Genomic DNA, 23,204 nt, shown 5'->3' with positions numbered 1-23,204 from the left:
TAAAACACCTATCCAAGGTATTTAATAAAAAAATAAGACTTATCTTTTGACTTCAGCTACGTTACCAGGTGGTGATAAGACACCCAAAATTTCTTTTGTAGAAAAAGGTTTGTCCCTGCAGTATTTACAATGGGACACTTCTATTGCACTGATGTAGCTGTTACACCCTGAGAGTGACTGCACTGATCATATGGGGGGGAAGCTGTGAAAGTCTGGAATGTCCTACTAATAAATGCAAAAACAAGTGCAGTGACGCTGCTTCAACAAAGAGTCAGAATAGGGACACCTTGCCTGAGTGTAGGATGAACAATATTTTCCTTCAATGAGGATGGTTACACCAGTTGACACTCTAACAAGCTAATGGCAGAATAAAGAATAAAAGCACATCAGATTAGTGTGTCTCATGGTGAGTAAACAAATGCAATTTGCTGAACAATGTTGAGGAGAGGGCCTTCCTCTTTCCTTCACAGCCACACGAGGATAGGTGACTGTTTTATATCTGCAAAGCAGACACTGCTTCTGGGGAAATATTCCAGCCACACTGTTAACCATGAGTACTTGAGGAAGAGTTCTATGGGTGTGTGAAAAAGTTTCTTGGAAAAAAAGAATCAGAGAAATGCCTTCCCGAACAAGAGGTGTTTTTGCTTCAAAACCTGTTAGAATTAAAATTAAATACTTTATAGATAAATTAATTTAAAAGTAAATTAATTGATTCATCATATCTCAGCTGCACTCAAAAATGGCGGCAGGGTTTTACAAAAGGCTTCGTTCATTGGAGTAGTGTGGGACAAGTTTTAAATTTTACATGGAGGTGAAAAAAGAATGGAGGGATCAACTGGGAAATGTAAGTGGCTCCACCAGATGCAGTCTGTATTCTTCCTTCTCCTTGTCACTCTGTGCTCTTTCTTTTATAAATGAAAGAGACAAAACACTTTATCTTTAGAGAGTGTTGAAGAGGAAACTGCAGAGCGAACTACTATGAAAAAAATTAATCGTAACATAATTTTATCTGAGAAATTTGACTTTAAACATATCTATTTGTTAATTAATGTTTGAATTACTTTGATGCTGAACATTTCTTACTCTTAAAATAAAAAGCTAGACAATACTATCATGAAGAAATGCTAGTAACTCTGTCCAGGGCAGAGATTTGGAGACAGCACTCATGGTTTCCTCTAATGAACTTCAATTGTCCTTCTATAACCTAGGGGAACATTCCAAGACCCATCAGTGGACACCAGAAACCACGGCTAGTACAAGACCCCATATACACTATGTTCTTTTCGCTATATGACACACCATTATAAAGTTTAATTTAGAAAGTAGGCACAGTAAGAGATTAATAACTAATAATAAATTAGAACAATTATAAAAATATACTAATAAAAGTATGTTAATGTTGTTTTTCTCAAAATATATTAAACTGTACTCACCTCTTCACTTCAAAGAAGCACTTTACAGCGCCTCTGTGGTATGTCCGAATTACATCGCTACTCTCGTGCGTTGGGGCCATTATTAAGGAAAATAAGAGTTCCTTGAACACAGCACTGAGATACATGGAGAGTTGATCTAATAACCGAGAGGGCTAGGCTACTAAGTGACTAATGGAAGGGGACAGGATGGACAAAGGAAAGATTCACATCTTAGGTGGAACAGGGAGGAAAGGACAATGAGATTTCACCAGGCTACTCAGAATTGCATGCAATTGAAATCTTCTGAATTGTTTATTGCTGGAACTTTTCAGACCAAGGTTGATTGTGGGGAACAAACTGCAGAAAGCAAAATTGCAGATAAGGAGAGACAGATGCACAAACATAGGATTAGGATTTTTAGAACAATTATAATAATGGTCATGTAATTAAAAAATGAAAAGATTAGGAACCCTAATTAACAGAATAAAACAATAAAAAGAGAAAATTAAAAGTGCTGTAATCACCACATACTGATTATTTGGTATTAGAATGCAATATAACTTATATTTTTCTGCAACAGTAACAACATGAATCACAGTTGTATTCTTTGTAGACCTATATTTAAAATTAATGGGCTTTTCAGAAGTATGGAAAGCACATCAGAGTAAGAATACGATCTTTGGAAACAGAGAGCAGACACAGAAAACCAGTTCAGTGTCTTTTCATCTGGACAGCCCAAAAATTACTTAATTTCTCTGGGTTTGTAAAAGAAAACATGTTATCTATATGTAGGATTATTCTGTGGCTTATATAAGGTCATATACAAAGTACCTGGCACATAATAGGTGCTAAATAAACCACTGTAATTGATAATTGCAGTTGATTGATAAAGGCATCTATAAATCAGAAATCTAACAGAAGACCAGTTAGCTGTTAGAAAGGGCAGCTCAGAGGACCACCCAGAATTTGAATGACATGTAAAATAACTTTTCACCAATACAAAACAGAATTATATCTGTCAGGAGGAATCAATACAAATTTACATAACTCCTTTAAAAAATACAAGGTGTGGCAAAAGTAGGCTTATAGTTGTGAGTATACAAAACACAGAGTTTTCTCTTGTATTTATTAATTATTGTATTATGTTCCAAACAACTGTAAAACTACTTTTGCCCCACCTTGTAGTACTTATTCTGTTCAGACTGATTTATCACAAACATTCAAGTAACTAAACTGTAAATATTGAAACAATCAAAATCTTTTAAAATGTATAAATTAAATACAGAATCAACTTTTTTAAGTATTCTGTCACAAAGCAAACATTTTTCCATGGAAATATAATGAGCTGTGTATTGTGCAGGCCATAAAGGATTAGACTCTAAATTTTAGAGTTTATGTAAATTGATAATAAAAACCATCACAGCTCTACTGGCTTAAATTATGTGGTTAGTAATAATAAAAATCTTATTTGCCCCTTTAAAAGAACTATAAAATCTCATTGATGCTTACTATCTTTATATAAATCAACACATGGATATGAAAAGTATAACCTAAATGACTTAACCTTACCTATAAGGCTTTATAGTTTAATTAGCTTATTTATATTATAATATATGCTACTATATAACATAATTTAATTATGTGTTATCATGGCCTACAATTTAATTATAAATTGGGTGAAGGATATGCCATTCTTTGACTCAACTCCAAATTTCCTGGGTTTCTCTTATTTACTCACATGTATGCTTTATTAAGAGAAAAAAATATCTTAAGCAGTTCAACTGCCTTTCAACTGTGACATACTCAGTTGCTATCCAGATTTCTAAAACTTAACATTCTAAAATTAAATTTAATCTGAAAATCATTCACTAATATTCATAAAATGGAATCTGATTTTGAGTGACACTAAATTTCTAAGTGCTGACATTCAGTTCTCAATGAGACCTGAAGAATTCAGGCAGGGTAGTCAAAATGAATCATTAGAAATTAGTCACATTTCAAACTTCTTAATTTAAAAGAGATACCAAGTTTTCAATTATAGTATCTTATTTCCATTATTGGGAAAAAAGTATATTTCATTCTCAGTCCAAATTCTTTACCTGGAAAAGCAATTATTTTTATGCTTTTAAGAAATCTTGTTTTCTGCAATGGAACCCTTGAACTCCAAAGAAATTATTTTATATTGCAAAGTTGTCGGTGTATAAGTCAAAAAAATAAGAAAGATAACAAGATACCTGGTTATAAAATTCATTTATGTGTTGCATTGTGCACACCCCAGATACTCAGCGAGGTCCATGACCAACAGCATCATCAGGGCATGGAGCTTTGTCAGAATCACAGATCACAGACCTGCTCAGTCAGAACCTGCGCTGCAGTAGGATCTGAGGGTAATTTACATGCATATTCAAGCCTGACTCTTCACACTGATATTAGAAACAACTGATTCTTAAATCTTATCAGTAACAAAATTATGCTGACTCAGTGAGGACGTTACTCTATATGCTTAAAAGCTAGGAAACTGGAGTTGAGTCACTTCAAAACTTCCTCTAAACCTCCACCCCTAGGAGAATTAGGTAGAAGAAAAAAAGTCTATTCCATCCTTAGTTTAAACTCTCTCTTCTCTCACACCCACTTCACTATACTTTTTAGAGTCCAAGAAGTCAATTTCAAGAAACTGAGTCAATTGCATTAGAAAACAGCTGTCTACCTGAAGTGGGGTTATTGAAGGCAGTAAACTCTTAATTCAGAAAAATCACTCAATTTTTTGGCTTTATCTCACCAGGGAAGAAATAGCACAACATTGTGCTATTTCTGACAATACAGGTACACTCAATAAACTTTTTCTGTAATTGTAAGAATGCTATATTTAGGGACAACATAAAGTAGTTGTTCTCAGGATGAAAGTAATAACTGGTCATCCGAATTACTCAAGAAAATAATATTGAGTTTTTGTCTCCTGATGAAGAGTGGATGATTACTTGAAGTTCTAGAGAATCAGAAATAGTTCAAATTGAGCTCCACAGGAAGCTGGAAATAAGGCTCATCATGTCCTCCCCATGAGGATCGGAACAGCTGTTCTTTATTTGGGAGACGGGATGATGACTGACAGCACAAGGGCTGGGGATGCAACTGCATCGGAGTCTGAACATTTCTGATACCCTATTTGACAAAAAGCAAGAAAGGAAAGATTAGCCACAGGGAAGAAGAGAGGCCTGGAGACAGATATTTCCCCTATCTTATACGTGGTAACTGACTCAGTGGGAGGAAATTAGCGTGTGTGTGTGTGTGTGTGTGTGTGTGTGTGTGTGTATGTATATGCATATGTGTGTGTATATATGTATATATATCTGACAAAAATGTCTAAAACATGCTGCCTTCCTTTGATAGACCATGAATCACAATGGGATTAAGCAAATCATCCCTTCAATATTTACAAGAGTTCAGCCACGGAAGCTAAGATACCATCTGACTACCATGCCTTTTTGTCATTTCTAGTTCTTCCTCAGTGCTTACCTTCAGGTAATTAAAATAGTTTTCTTATGAGACTTGCTTTCAAATGAAGGCAATTAAAAGTAGATTTTGAAATTTTCAGAGGAAGTCATAATACAATTCAGAATATATTATTTTTATCCATGCCCAATTTTTCCACATTATCACTTAAAATGCAATTACATGATTTGTGCTGAGGGGTCTGAGTTTTTCATGTAATCATTCAAGAATGCAAAGTAGATTAATTAAATTTGAGGGAAATCTATCTTTATCACCACTTAAAAGATTAATATATTTTTGCTAATTTAAAGAATTAGAGAACTTAATCATGGATATATGGATAAAGCACACTCGCTTCTGAAACAGAAGTGATTTATCATCAGTCAAAGAATTCGAAGCACATTATCTCTATTAATTGTCCCCTAGTACACATTTTAATTCTTCAACAAACCTGGTAAGTTTTTTGTTAGCGCCACAATTAGTCTTCTGACAGTGAGGTACTCCAGAGAAAAGTGTTTTTAATAGAAGATCTTTATCCTGAGAACTCTCTGTTCTCAGAAAGATAATATTAGTAAGTTTTAGAATTGCCTTTTAAAAATAATAATGTGCTTCAAATATTACTTTTTTATACAGATCAGATCTCTATACAAATAATACAATGCCTGGTGGTTCAAAATTGGGATTGTAGATGTCAAGAACATGGCTAATTTTGGAGTAAGGAATGAAAGTACAATATAAACAACAGCCAGATGAAATTTCATCAAGCTCTCAATTCTTCACTCCCATAGTCGTTCTCAGAGTTGTTGTGAGGTCAAGCAGCCATCCCCCTCAGGGCATCCAAAGGCAGTCTGCAGTGGAGGTTACACTGAATGAGGAGTTGGCAACCTGGTTTTATTTCCATTTTAGCCTTTACTTAACTTGGTTGGACAAATTATATTTCTGAGTGTCGGTTTAACCAACTTCAACGTGAAGTTATTGACTACATCAGTGATTCTCAAGCTGGGGACCAGCAGCCTCTGGGAACCTGCGAGGAATGCTGCTTCCCAGGCCCCGCCCTGTACGTACTGAATCAGAAACCCTGGGGGTGGGCTTCAGCGACATGTGTCTTAACAAGGCAGCCGACGATTCTGCTGTATTCTCAAGATGGATTATGTGATCTCTTAAATTTCTTCTAGTTGTGAGGTAATTGGCAAGTACAACAACCTATTTATGCACTTCGGTCAAGGACTGAATGAGTTTAGCCAAGGATTATATCTTGCTGAGCCCCAGCCCTAGAACAGTAAACAAATGAAATATTGGGGATATCATCTCCATAGCAGAGTAATCTCTTCTCCACCCAGATTCTAATTACACTTTATGACTGTTTTATGGCAAATACCATGCTTTTATTATTGTCACCCTATTATTACTGTCATTTGTGTATTTGTTTTGTATTCTTGCATATGGAACTGCGGTCATAACAGGTTTTCCTTCCTGTATCCCACAGAGCAGAGATTCTCAAGCCTTACCGTGTAGGAAAGCACTTGGAGCGTGTGTTAACACAGTTGGTTGAGGCCCACTCTTCGAGCTTCTGATAGAGTAGGTCTAAGGATAAGCACTTTTTAAAAGGAGCTGCTGATGCTGCTGGTGGGGGGACCTCACTGTGAGATCCACTGCCACAGAGCAAACCTCACTGCGCACATGGCTGACTGCTTGGGTGCTTCGGAAAGCCTCCGGTGTTGGTAAGAGCAAGGAATTCAATGGGAAAAGTTGTAAGATTGTGTATATAAAAAACATTAACAAAAAGCCTGAAACAAGGATAGAGTACATGTATGTTTATAATATATGTAATATTTATATGCAACCTCTTTTTAGAAATAAGGACATTTACTACTGTCTTTGATAGGCACAATATAATTTAACCTTTTATTATACTTTTTCTTAATGGCCAATCTCTTCTCACAAAGAAACTTCTTAAAAATCTTAAGGATACTAAGTTAAATTATTTAAAAAATATTATAACATGAGAGTTTAATTTGTTTCTGCTAGTTTACATTTTTCTAACTTCTCTCTCAAACTTTTCTACGTTTCTTGAAAAGCTGACGTTTGTGACTGGAGTGAACACTACCAAGTTCACTACTAAGTTTAATGAGAGTCTGACACTATGAAAAATAGAATTCCAAGTGTTCAAATTAAACAGGTGAAGTAATTTAAGAAATACATGTCTAACATAAGAAAAATTCAGTGTATGATAATATACATTTGAATTGCTAGTGGTTATTTGTATTGTAAAATAATGTATCTCCTTTGTAATGACTCAAGGGTGGGTCCACTAAATAGTTGTATTTTAAGTATGATTTAAGTTTATACTGGTTTTTTTTTTCCAAATCACATTCATGGCATAAACCAAGGCATGCCTGACTTTGCAAACTAAAGCAGAGCACACTGCAAGTTTATAACACAATACACTAATTTCCCCAATGTTCTGGAACTCTACTGACTTTGCTTCTAATAACGTCACAGAAAAGTTAAGTCCCATTAACACTATAGTAGCATTGCCATTGCGAGCTACAGATTCTCAGGATGATGAATGAAAGAACAGCCTACAACTTTTCATTCTATAATATTTTCCTGCAGTTGACGCAGAACTTCGAAATATTCCAATTTCCTTGGTAATTGTGACCTATTTAGTGTTACAGTCAAACTTACTGCCTTTCCCCTTGTGACTCGTTCGTTCATTCAACTAATACTGAGTGTTGAATCATGGGACACTCTCATCTAGGCTCTGCGGATAAAAAGGTAGGTCCTTGACCTTATAGACGTGTCTTTTATTAGAGGAAATCACTGATAAAAATTCAATGAACAAATTAAATATATTGAAGGGACAGATGGTATCGTATTCTTGATACAATGCTTCTTTGGTATTCAATACTTAATTAATTACATGAATGCATGCTTTACAGTTTGTAGATGGCTATGTCCTTAAAATAATGGTAACTAGCTGAAACATATATTTGAATACATCATCTTATAAGACAGTATTCTAATCAAATAGGCTAACCAATGTTTTGATATTTATTATATGAGACTCTAATTCAAGATCTATAATGTTAGTTAAGAAACTTCAGGTATACTATATATCATGAATCTAAATGCTCATTTTAATATTTTTTTTCAGATTCAAAACATAGTAAAGTATAAGGCTGAACTCCTTAGTAAATCCTTCTTCTATTACTTAGCAATCCTCCCCATTCTCAATCTGCAGATTCTACAAACACAGCGTCACCCCCTACCTTCCTCCACCTTCTATTCCTGGAAGCCACATACTCAATCTAAGGAAAGAGGAAAGGTAATTAGAGTTACATCGCATATATTAACATGGCATGAAGCAGAGAGTTACATAAGAGAGTAAATTATGGTTGCTATGGGAACCATAATTTAGTAGTTTGGGCAAAAACTTCAACTCTATTCAGGCCAATTATATTTTACAGAATAATGCCAAAAGAAAAATCCTTTGAAAGTTCAATTGTTTTAAATAACAAATTTAGACAGATTTCATTTTTACTCTAAAATGTACATAAAGAATAGCCAAGAAAATACCTGTTTCACAAACTTGAATAGGGAAATGAAACTTCGGTGGCACTGATATCAACAGTAATTATAAAATTCAGTCAGTTTCTCTACTATATTATTCAATTACTTTTGATAAAATGTTATACTGCTCAACAAAACTAGACTCTACACAAACTGGCATTCTGATACTAACAATATAAAAGTCAGGTTCTTGTAATCTATTTAAGTTCTCATATGCAATATTTTAAACTCCATTTGGAATTCATTGCAGAAAACAAAATCTTTTCATATTCTCTGGCAGATGAAAAGCTGTGTTTTCAATAGTCAAAGTAGGCCAGCCACTTTGAAGATAATTTTAAAGATAGCTTTGAAGAAAAAGAGATCTTTTAGGAAGTCAGAAATCTTTTTAACATGGAAAATTGGCCACTCTAACTGTATGGCACTGTATTATCATACTCCTAATTTTTGTCATTTTTTTTTAAACTGCATGTTCAAAAGACTTAACAAAAATATTTTCTAGGGGGCCAATTTAGTTTATTTATTTCTGGTGTGTTGTCTACTCTATACATTATCCAGAATTGCTAAGACCAAAACAGTACTATAGGTAGCTCCACTATGCATGCATTTGCGACGCTTCCCTATAGGCTCGTACAAATCAGTTATATTGCTTGTAATTAGGAGGGTAAATATTTTGCCAAAATCGCCACCACCACCATGATAAATCTAAACAACTACTGTATGACTTTTGGGTAATTCATATACATGTTTTTTTTTCTATTCATAAAATGCAACTCTTCTGAGAAAAACATTAAAAAGGTAAATTGTTAGTAATTTTGCTGCTAAAAGTAAACTAGAAAGAGTTCATGACAGCACTTTAAAAAATAATTACTACTTTTTCCCAAATAATAGACAAATGGTAATTAATCAAAAAAAGAGTGAATTTCATTTTCTCTGAAAATGCTACATTGAAAATCATTTCTAAGTTATAAAAGGTAAATGCAAATAATGACATTGCAAAACATCCTACACAATTTGTTTATATTTATGAATACATATATTTTCTTGACTACCGGCTATGGTGATTCATAACTGAATATTTCCCCATTACAGACTTTTTAATTAGAAAGGAAACATAATATTCCCAAAGCCAATAAAACCTACAGATAAGAAAAAAAAAAGTTGCAAAACAGCGCAGATGATTATAAAGAGGAAAACAGAGTATAAGAAAAACAGGAAATTTAGATATACCAAATCTGTTTTCTCTATCTTGTGATCACATTACAGATATGACTTTTCCATTTTTAATTTAATGGAAAGGTGCTACACAGAATACAATATTCTATCAACACCATCCATTCTAACAAGACGGTTTTTAAATTTGAGAAGATTTCAGCTAACCAATCAGTCATTCACTGTCACCAAACAGTTCTTTTTATTGCATAGAATTATTTCACTTCCTTCCTACCTTACTTACAGAGTCTCTTCTAGCTAGTTAAAACATTTTGATGGGTTTGGAGATTGTTCTTGCTCAGTTACAAAACATATAAGGGTTATTAGGTTGGCCAAAAAGTTCGTTTGGTTTTTCCCTTAAGATAGAGCTAGTAGCACTCAGCTGTCTTTAACTTCATTCAAAACCATTTTGTCAGAGTATATTGTGACAGCTGTCGTGTCAACTGTGCATTAAAAAAAACCAACTTACCAAAATTGAATCTTCATGTAGCCATTTTAATAACAAAGATGAAAGAAAATAGCAACATTTTCAGCATATAATGCTTTATTATTTCACGAAAAGTAAAAGCACAACTGAAATGCAAAAAAAAAAAAAAAAAAAGATTTGTGCAGTGTCTAGAGAAGGTGCTGTGACTGATTGTACATATCAAAAGTGGTTTGTGAAGTTTCAGGCTGGAGATTTCTTGCTGGACAATGCACAAGTAGACCAGTCGAAATTAACAGCCATCAAATCAAGATATTAACTGAGAACAATCAACCACACGAGAGATTGCCGACATACTCAAAATATCCAAATCAATAGCTATTGGTGAAAATGAAAAGTGTATCTTTATCTTATGGAAAAAAAAAAACAAACATATGCACTTTTTGGCTATCCCAATACATCTACTTGCTAGCAATGTTAGATTTCCAAATGTGTCCCCTGTTAATGTAGAATTATAATTGTCCCACCAGGTAGGGTGTCTGGTTACGTAAAGGTTTTAGGGATGTATTTCGCAGGTATTAAAATATCTACTTCATTTAAAACAAGAAAAAAAAGAAGCATGTTGGCTCAGGGTAAATTAAAGATCCATGGTCATTAAGTTAATTCCACATTAATGAACTTCCTGACAGCCTCCTTAATGCTGTATTTCAGGGGTTGGCAGCCACAGGCTCGCTACAGACCGCCAGACTCCAAAAGGTCTTTATTACAAGGCCACTGCCTCCTTGGCTGCCCCGTGCTGACAGCCTGGCCAAGGGGTTCGGGCACAGGCAGTTGTGTGCCCTGGACACACTCACCCGTTTGACCCAAAGGCAGGTAAGAAAAAGGAAGGAAGGAAATGAAAGGGGGAGGTAGGAAGGAAAAAAGGTGAAAATAAGGAGGGATTGGATGCATAAAACACATTTTCTACCCAAGTGACGAGTCCAGATATGAAACAGGCCTTGAGTTCACTGGGGAGCGAGAGGTGAAGTGGGAGAAGCTGGGTAAAGTTAAAACCTTCAAGATGTCTCCCAGGGACCTTTAAGGGGCACCAAAACCTGCAGCACTGCTGCCTTTAACCCCGCTTTCGGGATTCCTCCTGTCCTCCCAGGTCCCCAGACTCAGTCATCAGCCTGCCCCGCGGTTCTCCCCGACCCTGCAGGTTCATCGCCCCAACCACAGCCTCCCTCTGAATCATATTGCTTCTTTACGGATGACTAAAGGCCTCAAGAAATTTCTGTCCCCGAATACTGCGTTATTCTCTTAGGTGTGAATTTCATGAGCTAATCAAAGCGGCATTGTCCCTAGAACAATAGAGAACTTCGATATTTTAAAAGGAAAGCATTCATTGCAATGCTCTGGAGTAAGGAAGGCCTTAACTGCTCTTACTCTAGGTTAAACCCTTCTCTCCTCTGGTTTCTGCCTCCTCCCTCTATGGCTACCTAGTCAAGTTCAAAGTAGTGGTTCTCATCTAGGGGCTATTGTGCCTCCCAGAGAATTATGTGTCAATGTCTGCAGGTAGTTTTGCTTATCACAACTGGGGTGGGAGGATGCTACTGGCACTTAGTGGGTAGAGGCCAGGGATGCCACTAAACCTCCTACAACACATAGGACAGCCCTCCACAAAAAAAAAAAAATCAAATCCACAATGTTAATAGCACTGAGGCAGAAAAACCCTAAGTTAGGAGTCAAATTTACTACAGTAGCATTATGAACCCATCCCATAGACTTCTACACCTTTGGCCAGCAGCAGCCCTCAGCCTCAGTAGATCCTGTGTCATGGGGAATCACGAATTTGAACCCAAGGAAATGCATGAGCACTGGAAGGCCACAGGTATGAGGTGTGGCCTGAGTACCGCGTTGGCAGCCTGCCCTCGATTCCCTTCTCAGCTTCGTCAGTCTCCTGCCTTAGCAGCATGGGCACCAAGACGGCGAGTTGAATATGACCTAAGTGATCAAGGCACGTATTCATTGCCCTTACCACCGTGTGTGCCTCCCCAGTGACAAAATCAAAGCTGCTTTGTACAAAAATGCATGAAATGGTTTTGCTCTTTGGATCAGGTTTTTGTTTGTTGTTGGCCCTGCCTTTCAAGGTATATGATTCTCTTAAGAGGAATTCATTTGGGTGATTTCTCAGAATTTGACTTCAGCACGAAATTAGTGAGGAATAGAAGATGTCCTGGAAACATGGTTAGGCCATTCTAAGTATATTAAATGAATATCCGTACGACCGAATTTGTTTTTTCAAAGTTTCCTTTATCAGTTTTAAGAATGAAATGCAAAGGCCATGCCCGAATCCACAGGTAATGTCCGCTTATTGAGCAATCTTCTCTAGCTGGATCTGTTTCAGTCTGTAGCTCAAACTGTGAAAAATACTCCTCTCTTTATACTAGTACATGGAAAAGACATTTATATAGTCATTAATCAGTTCTTGGAATTTTTATCAATTAATATGGATTACATTTGTGACAGAGAAAAACATTTGCATAAATCTTATGTAGATGAATGAAGTGATACACAGAAAAGTTAACAGAGTATGACAAAGTAAAGCTAAGATAACCAAACTCGAAGAACTCCAAACTCGACTTTTTTTACTAAATGATGAATGATGTTGAAATTGAACATGATATACTTGTAATTCTCTTACCTACTTACAATGTTGAATTAAAAACTATCTAAAATATATTTAAAAATATATTTTATTGAAATATACATTCTTATAGATTTATGCTAGATCTCTGTAGAGGCTCTTTACTTGAATGATATATGATTCAATGTTAGTCTTTAAAGAGAATATTTTAAAATATTAAATTAATATTAATATATATTTAATAAGTTAAAATATTCTGAGTTCATGACTAAAATTAGATTTTGAAAACATTTTATAAATGGTCAGATCACAGATATAAAATATTAAGACCTTTACTGAAGTTATAAAACTATAATTAATAAATTTACATCTCATAAATGGTTCTGTAGTAATTAGATTTTAAAAAAATAAACATGAAGTACTTTCAGATGATCTCTGTAATTCTGTAACTTTCAGCATTTAAAAAGTATGTTGTTAAATTCACGAGTCTATATAAAACAGTGACTAGAAATTGTTTTGCAAACTGCAGGAGGCTAATAATTATAACTCCCTTCTTTTCATATGGTTTTGTAATAATTACTATTATTGTTACTTCTTACAACTTGTTGCCCACCATATCTTTCTCTGAGCTGGTTGCCTCCTTCCATCCAATAAGCACTGAAGGCGTGAGAACAAGCTTTTGTATAAAGTAACTACAAGCTTAGCAAACTTAAAACATCAGCTTAATTCTTTGGCACACTAATTTTTAGAGGATTATCTTTTACAAAAGAAATACCCTACGCTGAATCTTCTTTACATGAAGAACCCTAAAAGATTATATGCCAACAACTGCTTCTTTCTTTATGAATATAACCTAAATTGTTCTTTCCTGTTTCCTCATTTAAAAAAGACAGTGAATAAATTTCATGTCTTTTTCTCCATTTTCCCCTCTTGCCTTTCACATGAAAATGTGAAAGCAAACTGATTTCCTATTTCAAAATGTTCAATGTTAGCTAATCTCAAAAGAGAAGTTGGAAATGACGCACAAAATTAGAGTTCTGCATGCACCCGAACAACTATTAGTTACTTAAATCTCACAGGATCCATTTTTGTTTGCAAGGTCCACCTATCTTTCAAAGTAAAAACCCAATTTTCAACAAATTTACTATTTTATTGCTTGCCAGACAGACCCACAAATGGTACTATAACTGATGACATGTATAGCTCTGCCTTTCCATATACTCCTGTTGGTTAATATATCTTATTCTCACAGTTCTGTGGTAGTAAAAGCACAAAGTTGTTGCTCTTTTGCCTGTTTTCCTTCCATGTAAGCTTAGTCTTTACACATCATTTGCTCAATAAATGCTTGTTGAATAATGAATGAATCAATTTCAGCTATTCAGTTTCAGTTCCACTGCAATCATGTTAACAATGAAGAAACAATCTCAGGCCTTTTTTGGGCACCTGTGTTCTCAATGTATCAATGATCTTTCTCTTTCCTATTTAAAAAAGTTTTTGCTACATTTGTCCAATTACCACAAATAAACCAACCACACATTTTCAAACCTCTGATAAACTTAGCTCCACATAGTTTTGCCAGATAATTTATTTTAAAAACAGCAAGATTAGTCAACTGGACAAAAAACAAAACAAAAAAATAAAACCCCACATAATTTCTGTTCTGCTAATCTAAGGAAAACACTTCCTCAAAGATTTCTGTTTAATATCAAAGAATACTATGGATACCTGCTCCATCCAACTTACAAACAGGTCAACATTCTCCATTTCAAATGACTAAGATGCATAAAAAAACAGGACACGTGGCAGTTTTATGTTATGTGTTGTCCCAGGATAGAGAACTGTACAACTACATGACATTCAATTGCCTAATTCCTGAAAAGTCTAAGAAATTAAGTGTAATTACATACATACACATATACTTATAGACACACAGATGGGTTTACCATGACCTGAAGATTTAAATACTCGTATACAATTTTTTTTTTTAGAATCCTTAGTAGGAAGTGCGAAGAGTCTAAATTCTTGCCTTTCAATCTGGAAGAAAAGACAAAGTATTCCCTTTTATCAATGATATTCTTTAGAAACAATTGGAGGGAAAACATGTTGATTCTGAATATGCAGGCCCTGCCCTATCCTAATCACTGTCTTATTTTGGACAACTTCTGAATTAACGCTGAAAGTCCCTGCCAAAATGCAAAAAAAAAAAGATCACTCTACCTGCAAAGTTTATCCCATTTTATTCACATCCAACAACTTAACAGGTTTTATGTCAATGATATATATCCTCTTCAGCTATAGATTTCCAATCAAGGTATGCTAGGACTCTGAGGTAGGCGGCACTCTCAAATGGATGGCATGGGTCTTAAGTCTATGTTCCTAAATAACTACATGGCTGTCCTTATAGTACTTATTTGGAATTTGGACTAGATCATTGTTTCTCAAAGGGCTGTGGCTGCATTATCACCATCACTTGGAAACCTGTTGGAAATGAAAATTACAAGATCATATCCAGACATACTCAGTAAGAAACTGTTTTACCCTCCTGGTAATTTTGATAGTTGGTCTTTTGAGAACCCCCAGACTAGATGACTCCTAAAGCCTTCTCGAACTATCAATATCGTACTGTTATGAGATCAAATATATCTTCTACAACTAGCATTCAATTATTCCTAGTCGTCTGAGTAAACTAAAATCAAGAATACCACATTCTATTAGTAGTATTTAAAAATTTGATGCATTTTCAAAAGGACAAAAGTTCTATTAGCAAGCTTTTCCCAGTTAAGTAGACACTTTGACAAATGTCTGGCATCATTTTAACCAAGAGTGGTGATCTCCAAATTAAATCTTTGTTTCCTTCACATTCCTTCATGTTGTAAAAAGTATATTCTTTTATCGACAGTTAAGGTGCAGGCATTTTGTGTATATTTCTCAAAACCAGCTGCTACATATGATGTCCTCTCACTTTCCCATCACGCCTATAAGAAATACTGGGTATTTAAAAGAGGTACAATCACATGCTGGTGAAAACATTTATAAAACTACCTGAACAGTTGGCATAGGTCAGGCATTTTAAGATTCCCACCTACAGGAAAGGTTAACTGATCAGGAAGCAGAGAGCCTCGTACATTTAAAGAATTCTAACCCCAGCTAGGTCTTTTCCCAAAATGTGATTCACTGAAGTCTACTTCAACAGTTAACAACATGGTGGAAATTGTCGTACCTAAGAACCGCTAAACTCCCAAACACAAAAATGTTAGACTTAGGATGGTACCTTCAACTTTTCTAAGGCTATTACAAAAGGAGTACAAAAATAATCCTTTGCTATAACATAAGCCTGAATGACTATCGGGGCCAAAAGGAAAAGCTGTTAAAAAACAGCAGGGATCAAGTTTAAGTTAAATTTTGCTCCCCAAGATAAAGGTTCCTTTCCCACCCAGTATGTTTTGACAGGTGATTGCCTTAGAGCAAACTCCTTCCCCTCCCTCCCTTCTTTTAACACTCAAGTCAGCCTAACTTTTTCAAGGAAACAAATGCTCTATCTCTTCACACCCTACTAATACAAGAAGTTTACTAGCCAAATAAATTGACATATTCTGTAAAACAAGGCCCTCACCTCTCAGTTTTGTCAAGAACATAATGGATAAAGCTACCAAACTAAGAACCACTATTTTCCTCCTCCAGGAACACACAAAAAATTGCTTTCATTGAGAATCCAAAAAGCATTTATTTGACAGTAGTAAGTAAAAGCATATTAAATTCTCCTACCCTGCCATCTTAGACCTATTAAGAATTTAGTCATACAAGTGACTAAATCCTGTGCAGAGATGATTAATGCACCAGCCATTTATTTCATTTCCAATTTTCCATTTTCAAGTATTCCATCAGGAGTATATACATTTCTTAAGATATCTGGCACCATTTTAGGTCAAAGGCTTCCAAAAAAAAAAGACCATTAAAAAAAAGAGTCAACAGATGCCTTTTAAAAAATATTCTTCATGAACTTGATACATGTATTCAGAATTTTCAATACTTTACATCTACTGAAACAACTAAATGTACTCAAATGCAAGAGGGAATCTTTGCAAAGGCATGTATTTGAGTAGCTTCCCTTAATTTCTCTATGGAGAACATATATATACATGGTACCTTCTAATTGAGTTTGATACTAAACTTAGGTGAGATCAAGAATGAAAAAAAATGGCCACAGGACCACCGCAGGCAAAGTTCTTTATTCCTCCCCCACCCTGGAATACTGACCGAGATGTCTTCCTGGGCAAAGGACACATTTTAAGGCAAGACATGTTAATACTGCTTTAAAGAAACTTGTGGCCTATAATTTCTTTGGGCTTCCTCAACAGAAGAAATCTCTTTGACAAAAGACCCATAAGAAGACTTCATCTACACTCACTGACTTCAGGTATGTCAAATGCTCTTGATTTGGAGCCATATACCTTTTAGTTTACAGAGGTAATATCAGTAAAGTGGCCTTTGAGAAAAATAAAACAGAAAATAAAAAGCTCACACTGCCTCCTACTGTTAGAAGGAAAATTTTATGAGGTCAAAATGGTCCACAATCTGTAATGAGAGCAGAGTGTTTTTTTACCTTAGTTTATTTCTTTTTAAATCTGATATATTTTCAAATCAAAAACCTCAGGAGTTGAGATACTGTGTACAACCCATACAAATCACTGCAGAAAACACTACTAGGCGGCTAGGTATGACTTCACAATGGAAGTCATCTTCCCCAAACATCTTGACTTCGTACGTAACCTAATTTAAACAAAACAAATTAAAAGTGCTGTGTGCCTGGTCAGGTAGTAGTTGGTTACTTTCCCAGATATAAGGCAGTATTAGCAGTTAGTTTCTCCTTTCCTTACCTACTGTGAGGTTATCTGCTCCATTCCAGCAGAAGAGATTCAATATCTTGCTTATCTTGTAGTCAGATTGTATGACCACACCCCAGGGCTAACTAGACTTTGATGATTTTTCCCATATTTAAGAAGTTGGGAGTGATGTCACCCAACTTGCCAGTGAGATACATCTGTCTTCAAAATTCGACCAACAGCTCTTGGGGACATCATGTAACACCTGCCCCTGTCCAACCCAGCCAAGATACAGTATTAAATCACTGAATATAAAACACAGAAACACAAACAATAGTTTTTGGTTCATTTCTTTAAAAATGACATTTGTATTAAAAGTCTTAAAATGAAGAGACAATGATTAAACTCGTGTCTGGAATTAAAAATTACAATCAGTTAGAATTCTCTTGGTACATCACAACAGGAAAATTATGCTCTTTGCTTCTGGAGGAACACCCTATTAACTGATAACCAAAAAAATTGAAAAATAATATAAAAGGGGAGCTAAATACCTGAACATTTGAACAAAATGAAGCAAAAAAAAAAAAAGGTAAAAAAATTGCAAGACAGGGAAATTACATTTTAAAGACTGGAAATAATAAAGAAGAAATTCACCGAACAACAGGCCCTATTGTCCTGGCTCCTTCGAAAAGACTACTGAAAGGAAACTGGAAGTGGTTTGGGGAATAACAGATTCTGGGATAGGGTGGGAGGTTCACAGGTTGGCACCGGCTGGAACAGCTGAGTTTTGAAGGCACTCTGCAGACACAGGGGTGCTGGGGGCCCTGAATCACATTTGTGAAGTCTTTGTACTGTATTTTAAAGAGCTAGTCATCAAAATCTGTTACTGCCAACCAATAAGAACAAAAAAAACTAAACTTAAACACGCGCGCGCGCGCGCGCGCGCACACACACACACACACACACACACACACAACAGTACACACAAAAATGTGCAGATCTGTAACATTTTTTTTCACAGCTGATAAAAAAAAATACTACCGTTCTTCCCAGACTCCCCTTAGATACAGTAGGTAAACAAAATAGATTTTTTTTTTTCCCACAAATATCAGCAGACACTTTCTGGCACCCCACACTGTATTGGCAACAGTGTTAACAGTCCCAGTTCAGATGTGCAATACTTCAGATTGGATACACTGTAACAAGAATCCAACTTTGCATAGACATCCTCAGAATCGCAATCAGTCACGGGGTTGCCCTTCCAAGCTGGCAGAAAAGGAACCCGACCTTAATTTCCAGCTACTCCTGGAAAACAAGGAAAAAACAAAAGTTTCTTCCTCTCCTCCAGCTCCTTCATTTGGTTCTCCTGGACTTCCTTCCACGTATTTAAAACTTGGAACTGGAAAACGGTTGTTAACAAAACAAAAAATAGCAACAAAAAAACCCCCACTTCCACCTTCTCCCTGTCCTCTTCCTCCCCCACCCCATTTTTTCCAAGCTGAAACTTTCGCTTGCTGGTGTCAAGCTGCCAATACAGCGCCCTTAACGGTTATTTAAAGGGGGTAATATGCGTCAACCAAAATCAATGAAAAACGTACATGCTGCAAAGAGCCACATTTCCACTGGGTCTCAGATGGTCAGGACCGGACACCCCTTCTGACGCGGGGAGGAGGCAGGGGACGTCGGCCGCAGAGGCCAGCCGGGTTCCTGGGGCATCCCGGCCAATGCAAAGTCGTCTCCAATCTCAAAGCAAGAAGAGAAATCACATTTAGAGAGTCGGGTGCGTTTGGCTTTTGTGCGCAAAGCGCAGCCGGCGCGCCGCGGGCGCCTCAGAGGATCACGCAGGCCGAGCAGCAGCCCTCGTCGCCGTTGGGCTGCGCCGCATAGTTCATCTGCCGCACGATTTCGGCGAACAGCTCGTCCACCGAGGCTTTGTTTTTGGCCGACGTCTCCATGAAGGGGCAGCTCCACTCCTCAGCCAGGGCCTTGCCCTCGCCATAGGAGACCTCGCGCTCGCCCTCCAGGTCCACCTTGTTACCCACCAGGATCATGGGCACGCGCTCGTACCGCTTCACGCGGATGATCTGGTCCCGCATTGGCTTGATGTCCTGGAAGCTCTGCTGGTTGACGAGGCTGTAGACGAGGATGAAGCCCTGGCCGTTCTTGATGTATAGGTCCCGCATGGACGCGAACTGCTCCGTGCCCGCCGTGTCCAGGATCTCCAGCACCGACGGCGACGAGTCTACCTCGATCTCTTTTCGGTAGAAGTCCTCGATGGTGGGGTCGTACTTCTCGATGAAGGAGCCGGTCACGAACTGCACGGTGAGCGCGGACTTGCCCACGCCGCCCGAGCCCAGCACCACCACTTTGTACTCTCTCATGGCTCCGTCGGCGCTCTCGCCGCGCCTGCCGCGGCCCCGTCGGGGCTGCGCGCCTGGGAGAGGCTAGGCTTGGCGGCTGGACTTCTCCCCTTCCTCAGCTCCGCAGAAAAAACCTAGCAGAGTGGCTGGGGAGTGCAGGGCGCAGAAATCAGCAAACGGAAACTGGGCGCCCGGCCCGTCGGCGGCGGCAGCGCGTTTCTGCGGCGCGGGTCTGGGGCCCCGCAGCAGCCCGCGGTGGCGGTGGCGGTGGCGGTGGCAGCGGCAGCGGCAGCCTTGGCGGCGGACTGGGAGGACAATGCCGGCAGCCGGTGCGAGGCGACGGCTGCAGCTCCTCGTCGCGGCAGCCCGGGAGGGCGGGGACGTGGTGGCGGCGGGCTGCGGAGGTGGCTGCTAATTGCGCGCCGACCCAGGACGCGCGTGGCATGAGTTCCTGCAGAGCGTGTGCCCACTACCGCGGCCCATCGCGCTTTCTACCGCAGCCTCCGCGGGGCGAGGGCTTCCTACTCGCCGCGCGCAACCCGGCCCTCCCCGCCCCGGCGAGCATGCCCAGTGCGCCGCCGGCCGCGCCCGCTGGATTCACCATTCCTGGTTTTCCAGGGGGCCGCCAAGGGGCGGGGCTGTGGGCGGGGCTCGAGATTCGAGTCTGGAGGAGCGGATTCTAGGAGCCGGATGGGAAACGTGTGAGGTCGTGGAGGTGTTGGAAGGGGGCTGGGAAAGCTCTGGTACCAGGAACGATGGAGGGTGTCCTTTCTCATGGCTCTGGGCTTTGTGCCTACGGTGGGAGCTCTACGAGAAGTGTGTGGGCGCGGCGGTCACCTCGGCATAGCGCGGGTTCGGCTGGGGCTGACTCCCGTAATCAAAAGTCCTTGGGATCCACTCCCCGAGCCCCAGCGGGATGCGTCTCGGGGCCGGAGACCCAAACGACATTCGCTTGCAGGAGCGCCGGGTGAAAGCATCTTCTCCCACCAGTGGCGCAGCTTTTTTTTTTTAAACAGTTTGCCTCAAAAATACTGGTCGACGCTTCCTGCGCTACATCCCCCGGACAAAGAAAACGAGACTACTGTGCTTGAATCGCTGTCCCGAGGAAGGAAGGGGCAGGCTCTAGCGACTGAAGCCCTCTCGGGGCTAGGACTTGGCGGGTCCCACCTACCTCCCTACGGGGCTAGGGCCAAAACGCGGAGACCGGAATGCAACCCAGTCCGTCAGTGGCGGCGGCGCCCGCAGCTAGTCAGGGCATGCTCAGTGGGTAGAGCAGGTTTTCGGGCTTGAAGCAGGAAGCTTTTGCACCACACACCCACACTCCAGCTCAAATTACCTCTCCCAGACTGGGGACACATTGGTCGCGGGGCGCAAATCTCACACCCTGAAGTGTCCTCCCATTGGCTACCGCCAAGGTTTTGTCAGTTTGGGCTGCTTCATTGGCTAAAAAGTAGCCTCCGCTCGTGATTGGTTATTTATAGAGATTGAGTTAAGAGGCGGAGGCACAGCTGTTCTTTCTCTGCTGCTCCCCGCCCCCTTCCTCCCACTTCCCCAGCCTAGTCGTTTTGAAGCTAAGAGTGCAAAAATAAGAGGAATTTAGGCGGAGAGCTCAAAGCTAAAAATAGTCCTTTGTTGGTGTTTTCCAGAGCGTCTGACTTCTCTGTGCCCAGTCACGACTGTCCCTTAAGGGGAGCAGAAAGGGCTGGTTAGTTCTTGGTCCACAAGCAACAGCAAAGTTTGCAAGATTTTTGTTTGTTTTTTGTTTGTTCGTGCGTTTTTGTTTTTTTGTTTTTGTTTTTGTTTTTCTTTTTGCTTGCTGAAGGGGTAGGGAGGCTACGATGGGAAAAGGAGCCACTTTGAATTCTTTCCACCCGGAGGGGTCGGGGAATGCCCAGGCTTGCCCTTAGAAAACGTCTGCGCTTTGGGCCGGCAGTCGCCCGATTTGGCTCGGCTCCCGCTCACGGGAGGTGAGAGGGAGATGCCTCGACTTGCCTCCGAGGCTCCCTCCTTCCGGGTAGAGGAGCGATGTTGAGACCTGTCAGAGGGCTTAGCAAAGTTAGCGTGAGCTCCAAGGTGAAGGGGGGGAGGGGACCGAGCTGCGTCAACCCCGGCTCCGTGTCCTGCCTTGTCTTACCCGAAACCATTCCACATTGGTTTAAACGTCCTCGTCGCAGGGATGAGCCAGGAAGTGCGCTGTGTGCTAACACTCGGTTTCAGTTCCCGAGCCCCGCCGTGACTCACGCCACGCTCACGAGTTAACCTCCTCCGAGCCCCTGGCCGCGGCTCCTGCTGGGCGCGTCTGCGGTCTGAAGTCCTGGGCCACGCGACCCGCGGGACAGGGGCGGCAGCAGCCTGCTCCTTGGGGGGGGGGGGGGATGGTGCCCACCCCCGCTCCTGGCCCTGCTGTGTAGTGGAGAGAGGGGTTGAACTTTGATGATTAGAGTGCTTGTATGTAATTATGCTTATATAATTCCCCAGATAAACCTTTCTGAGACAATTCACCTCACACAGCTGGAGAGAACCTCACAACCTTTAACCAGAGTGTAATGTCTGCCACGCCTTTCTGCACGTGCTCTCTTATTTAATCCTCAGAGTAGTTATAATATCTGTTTTAAGGTGAGGAAACTGAGGCTGTAAGATCTTCAGTAACTTGAGATTTCATAGCTAGTGAGTGGCCAAGCTGGGGTCACAGGTGTTTGGCTGCTTGACACCAACCATCCATACTATTACACAAGAAGGGTCCCAGATTTTACTCCTAGGTTGAATGTTCAGGTAGTGTGATCAGACTGGCTCTTAAACCCAAGCAAAAGGGACCTCAGTCCACCACCACCCTGTCTGCTCTCCTCGGGCTCCGCCCCTTCCTGCAGGTCAAAGAGCCTGAACCCTCCTCTAGACCCTGGTCCTGGTCGTTGTAATTCTGGAATCCCCTACCTAAATAGAACCAAACCCTCTGTCGGGAGCTGCCTGGGCCCCTGAACTTCCCCTGCGTCCAGGAGTGGGTCTCCGTCGGAGTGTACACAGTGCTTGGACCTACCGGCCGAGGTGTGTGCCCTTCCTGGCACTTTGGGTCCCTCCTTAGGGTAGGCAGAGGGGTCAGGTGGAGTCAGCGCTCCTTTCCCAGCTCTCCTAAGGCCCTTGGAGGAGTCAGAATTCATAGTTCACACCTAGCCCCCTTTTTTTTTTTTTTTTAGTTTATCTTAATTTATAACTTAAATACTTAGATGAATGCTCTGTGGGCCTCTGTTTTTCCTCTTGCACACATTAGGTGTGGTTTTGAGTATGGTCCAG

General features: G+C 39.7%; 1 protein-coding gene across 1 annotated transcript; it reads right to left on the bottom strand.

Annotated features, from left to right (window-relative positions):
• Nucleotides 1–17,967: 17,967 nt before the first annotated feature.
• Nucleotides 17,968–20,296, bottom strand: RAP2B (RAP2B, member of RAS oncogene family). The gene has a single exon (XM_054579804.1). The coding sequence runs from the start codon at nt 19,935–19,937 to the stop codon at nt 19,386–19,388; it is 552 nt and encodes a 183-aa protein (XP_054435779.1). The 5' UTR covers nt 19,938–20,296; the 3' UTR covers nt 17,968–19,385.
• Nucleotides 20,297–23,204: the final 2,908 nt, after the last annotated feature.

This window comes from Pteronotus mesoamericanus, unplaced genomic scaffold (genome assembly GCF_021234165.1).
Source record: "Pteronotus mesoamericanus isolate MK-2021 breed Mesoamerican mustached bat unplaced genomic scaffold, CSHL_Meso_final contig_116, whole genome shotgun sequence".
Taxonomy (NCBI): domain Eukaryota; kingdom Metazoa; phylum Chordata; class Mammalia; order Chiroptera; family Mormoopidae; genus Pteronotus; species Pteronotus mesoamericanus.
Note: the sequence above shows the minus strand (reverse complement) of the source record. Positions and strands in the feature narration are given on the sequence as shown.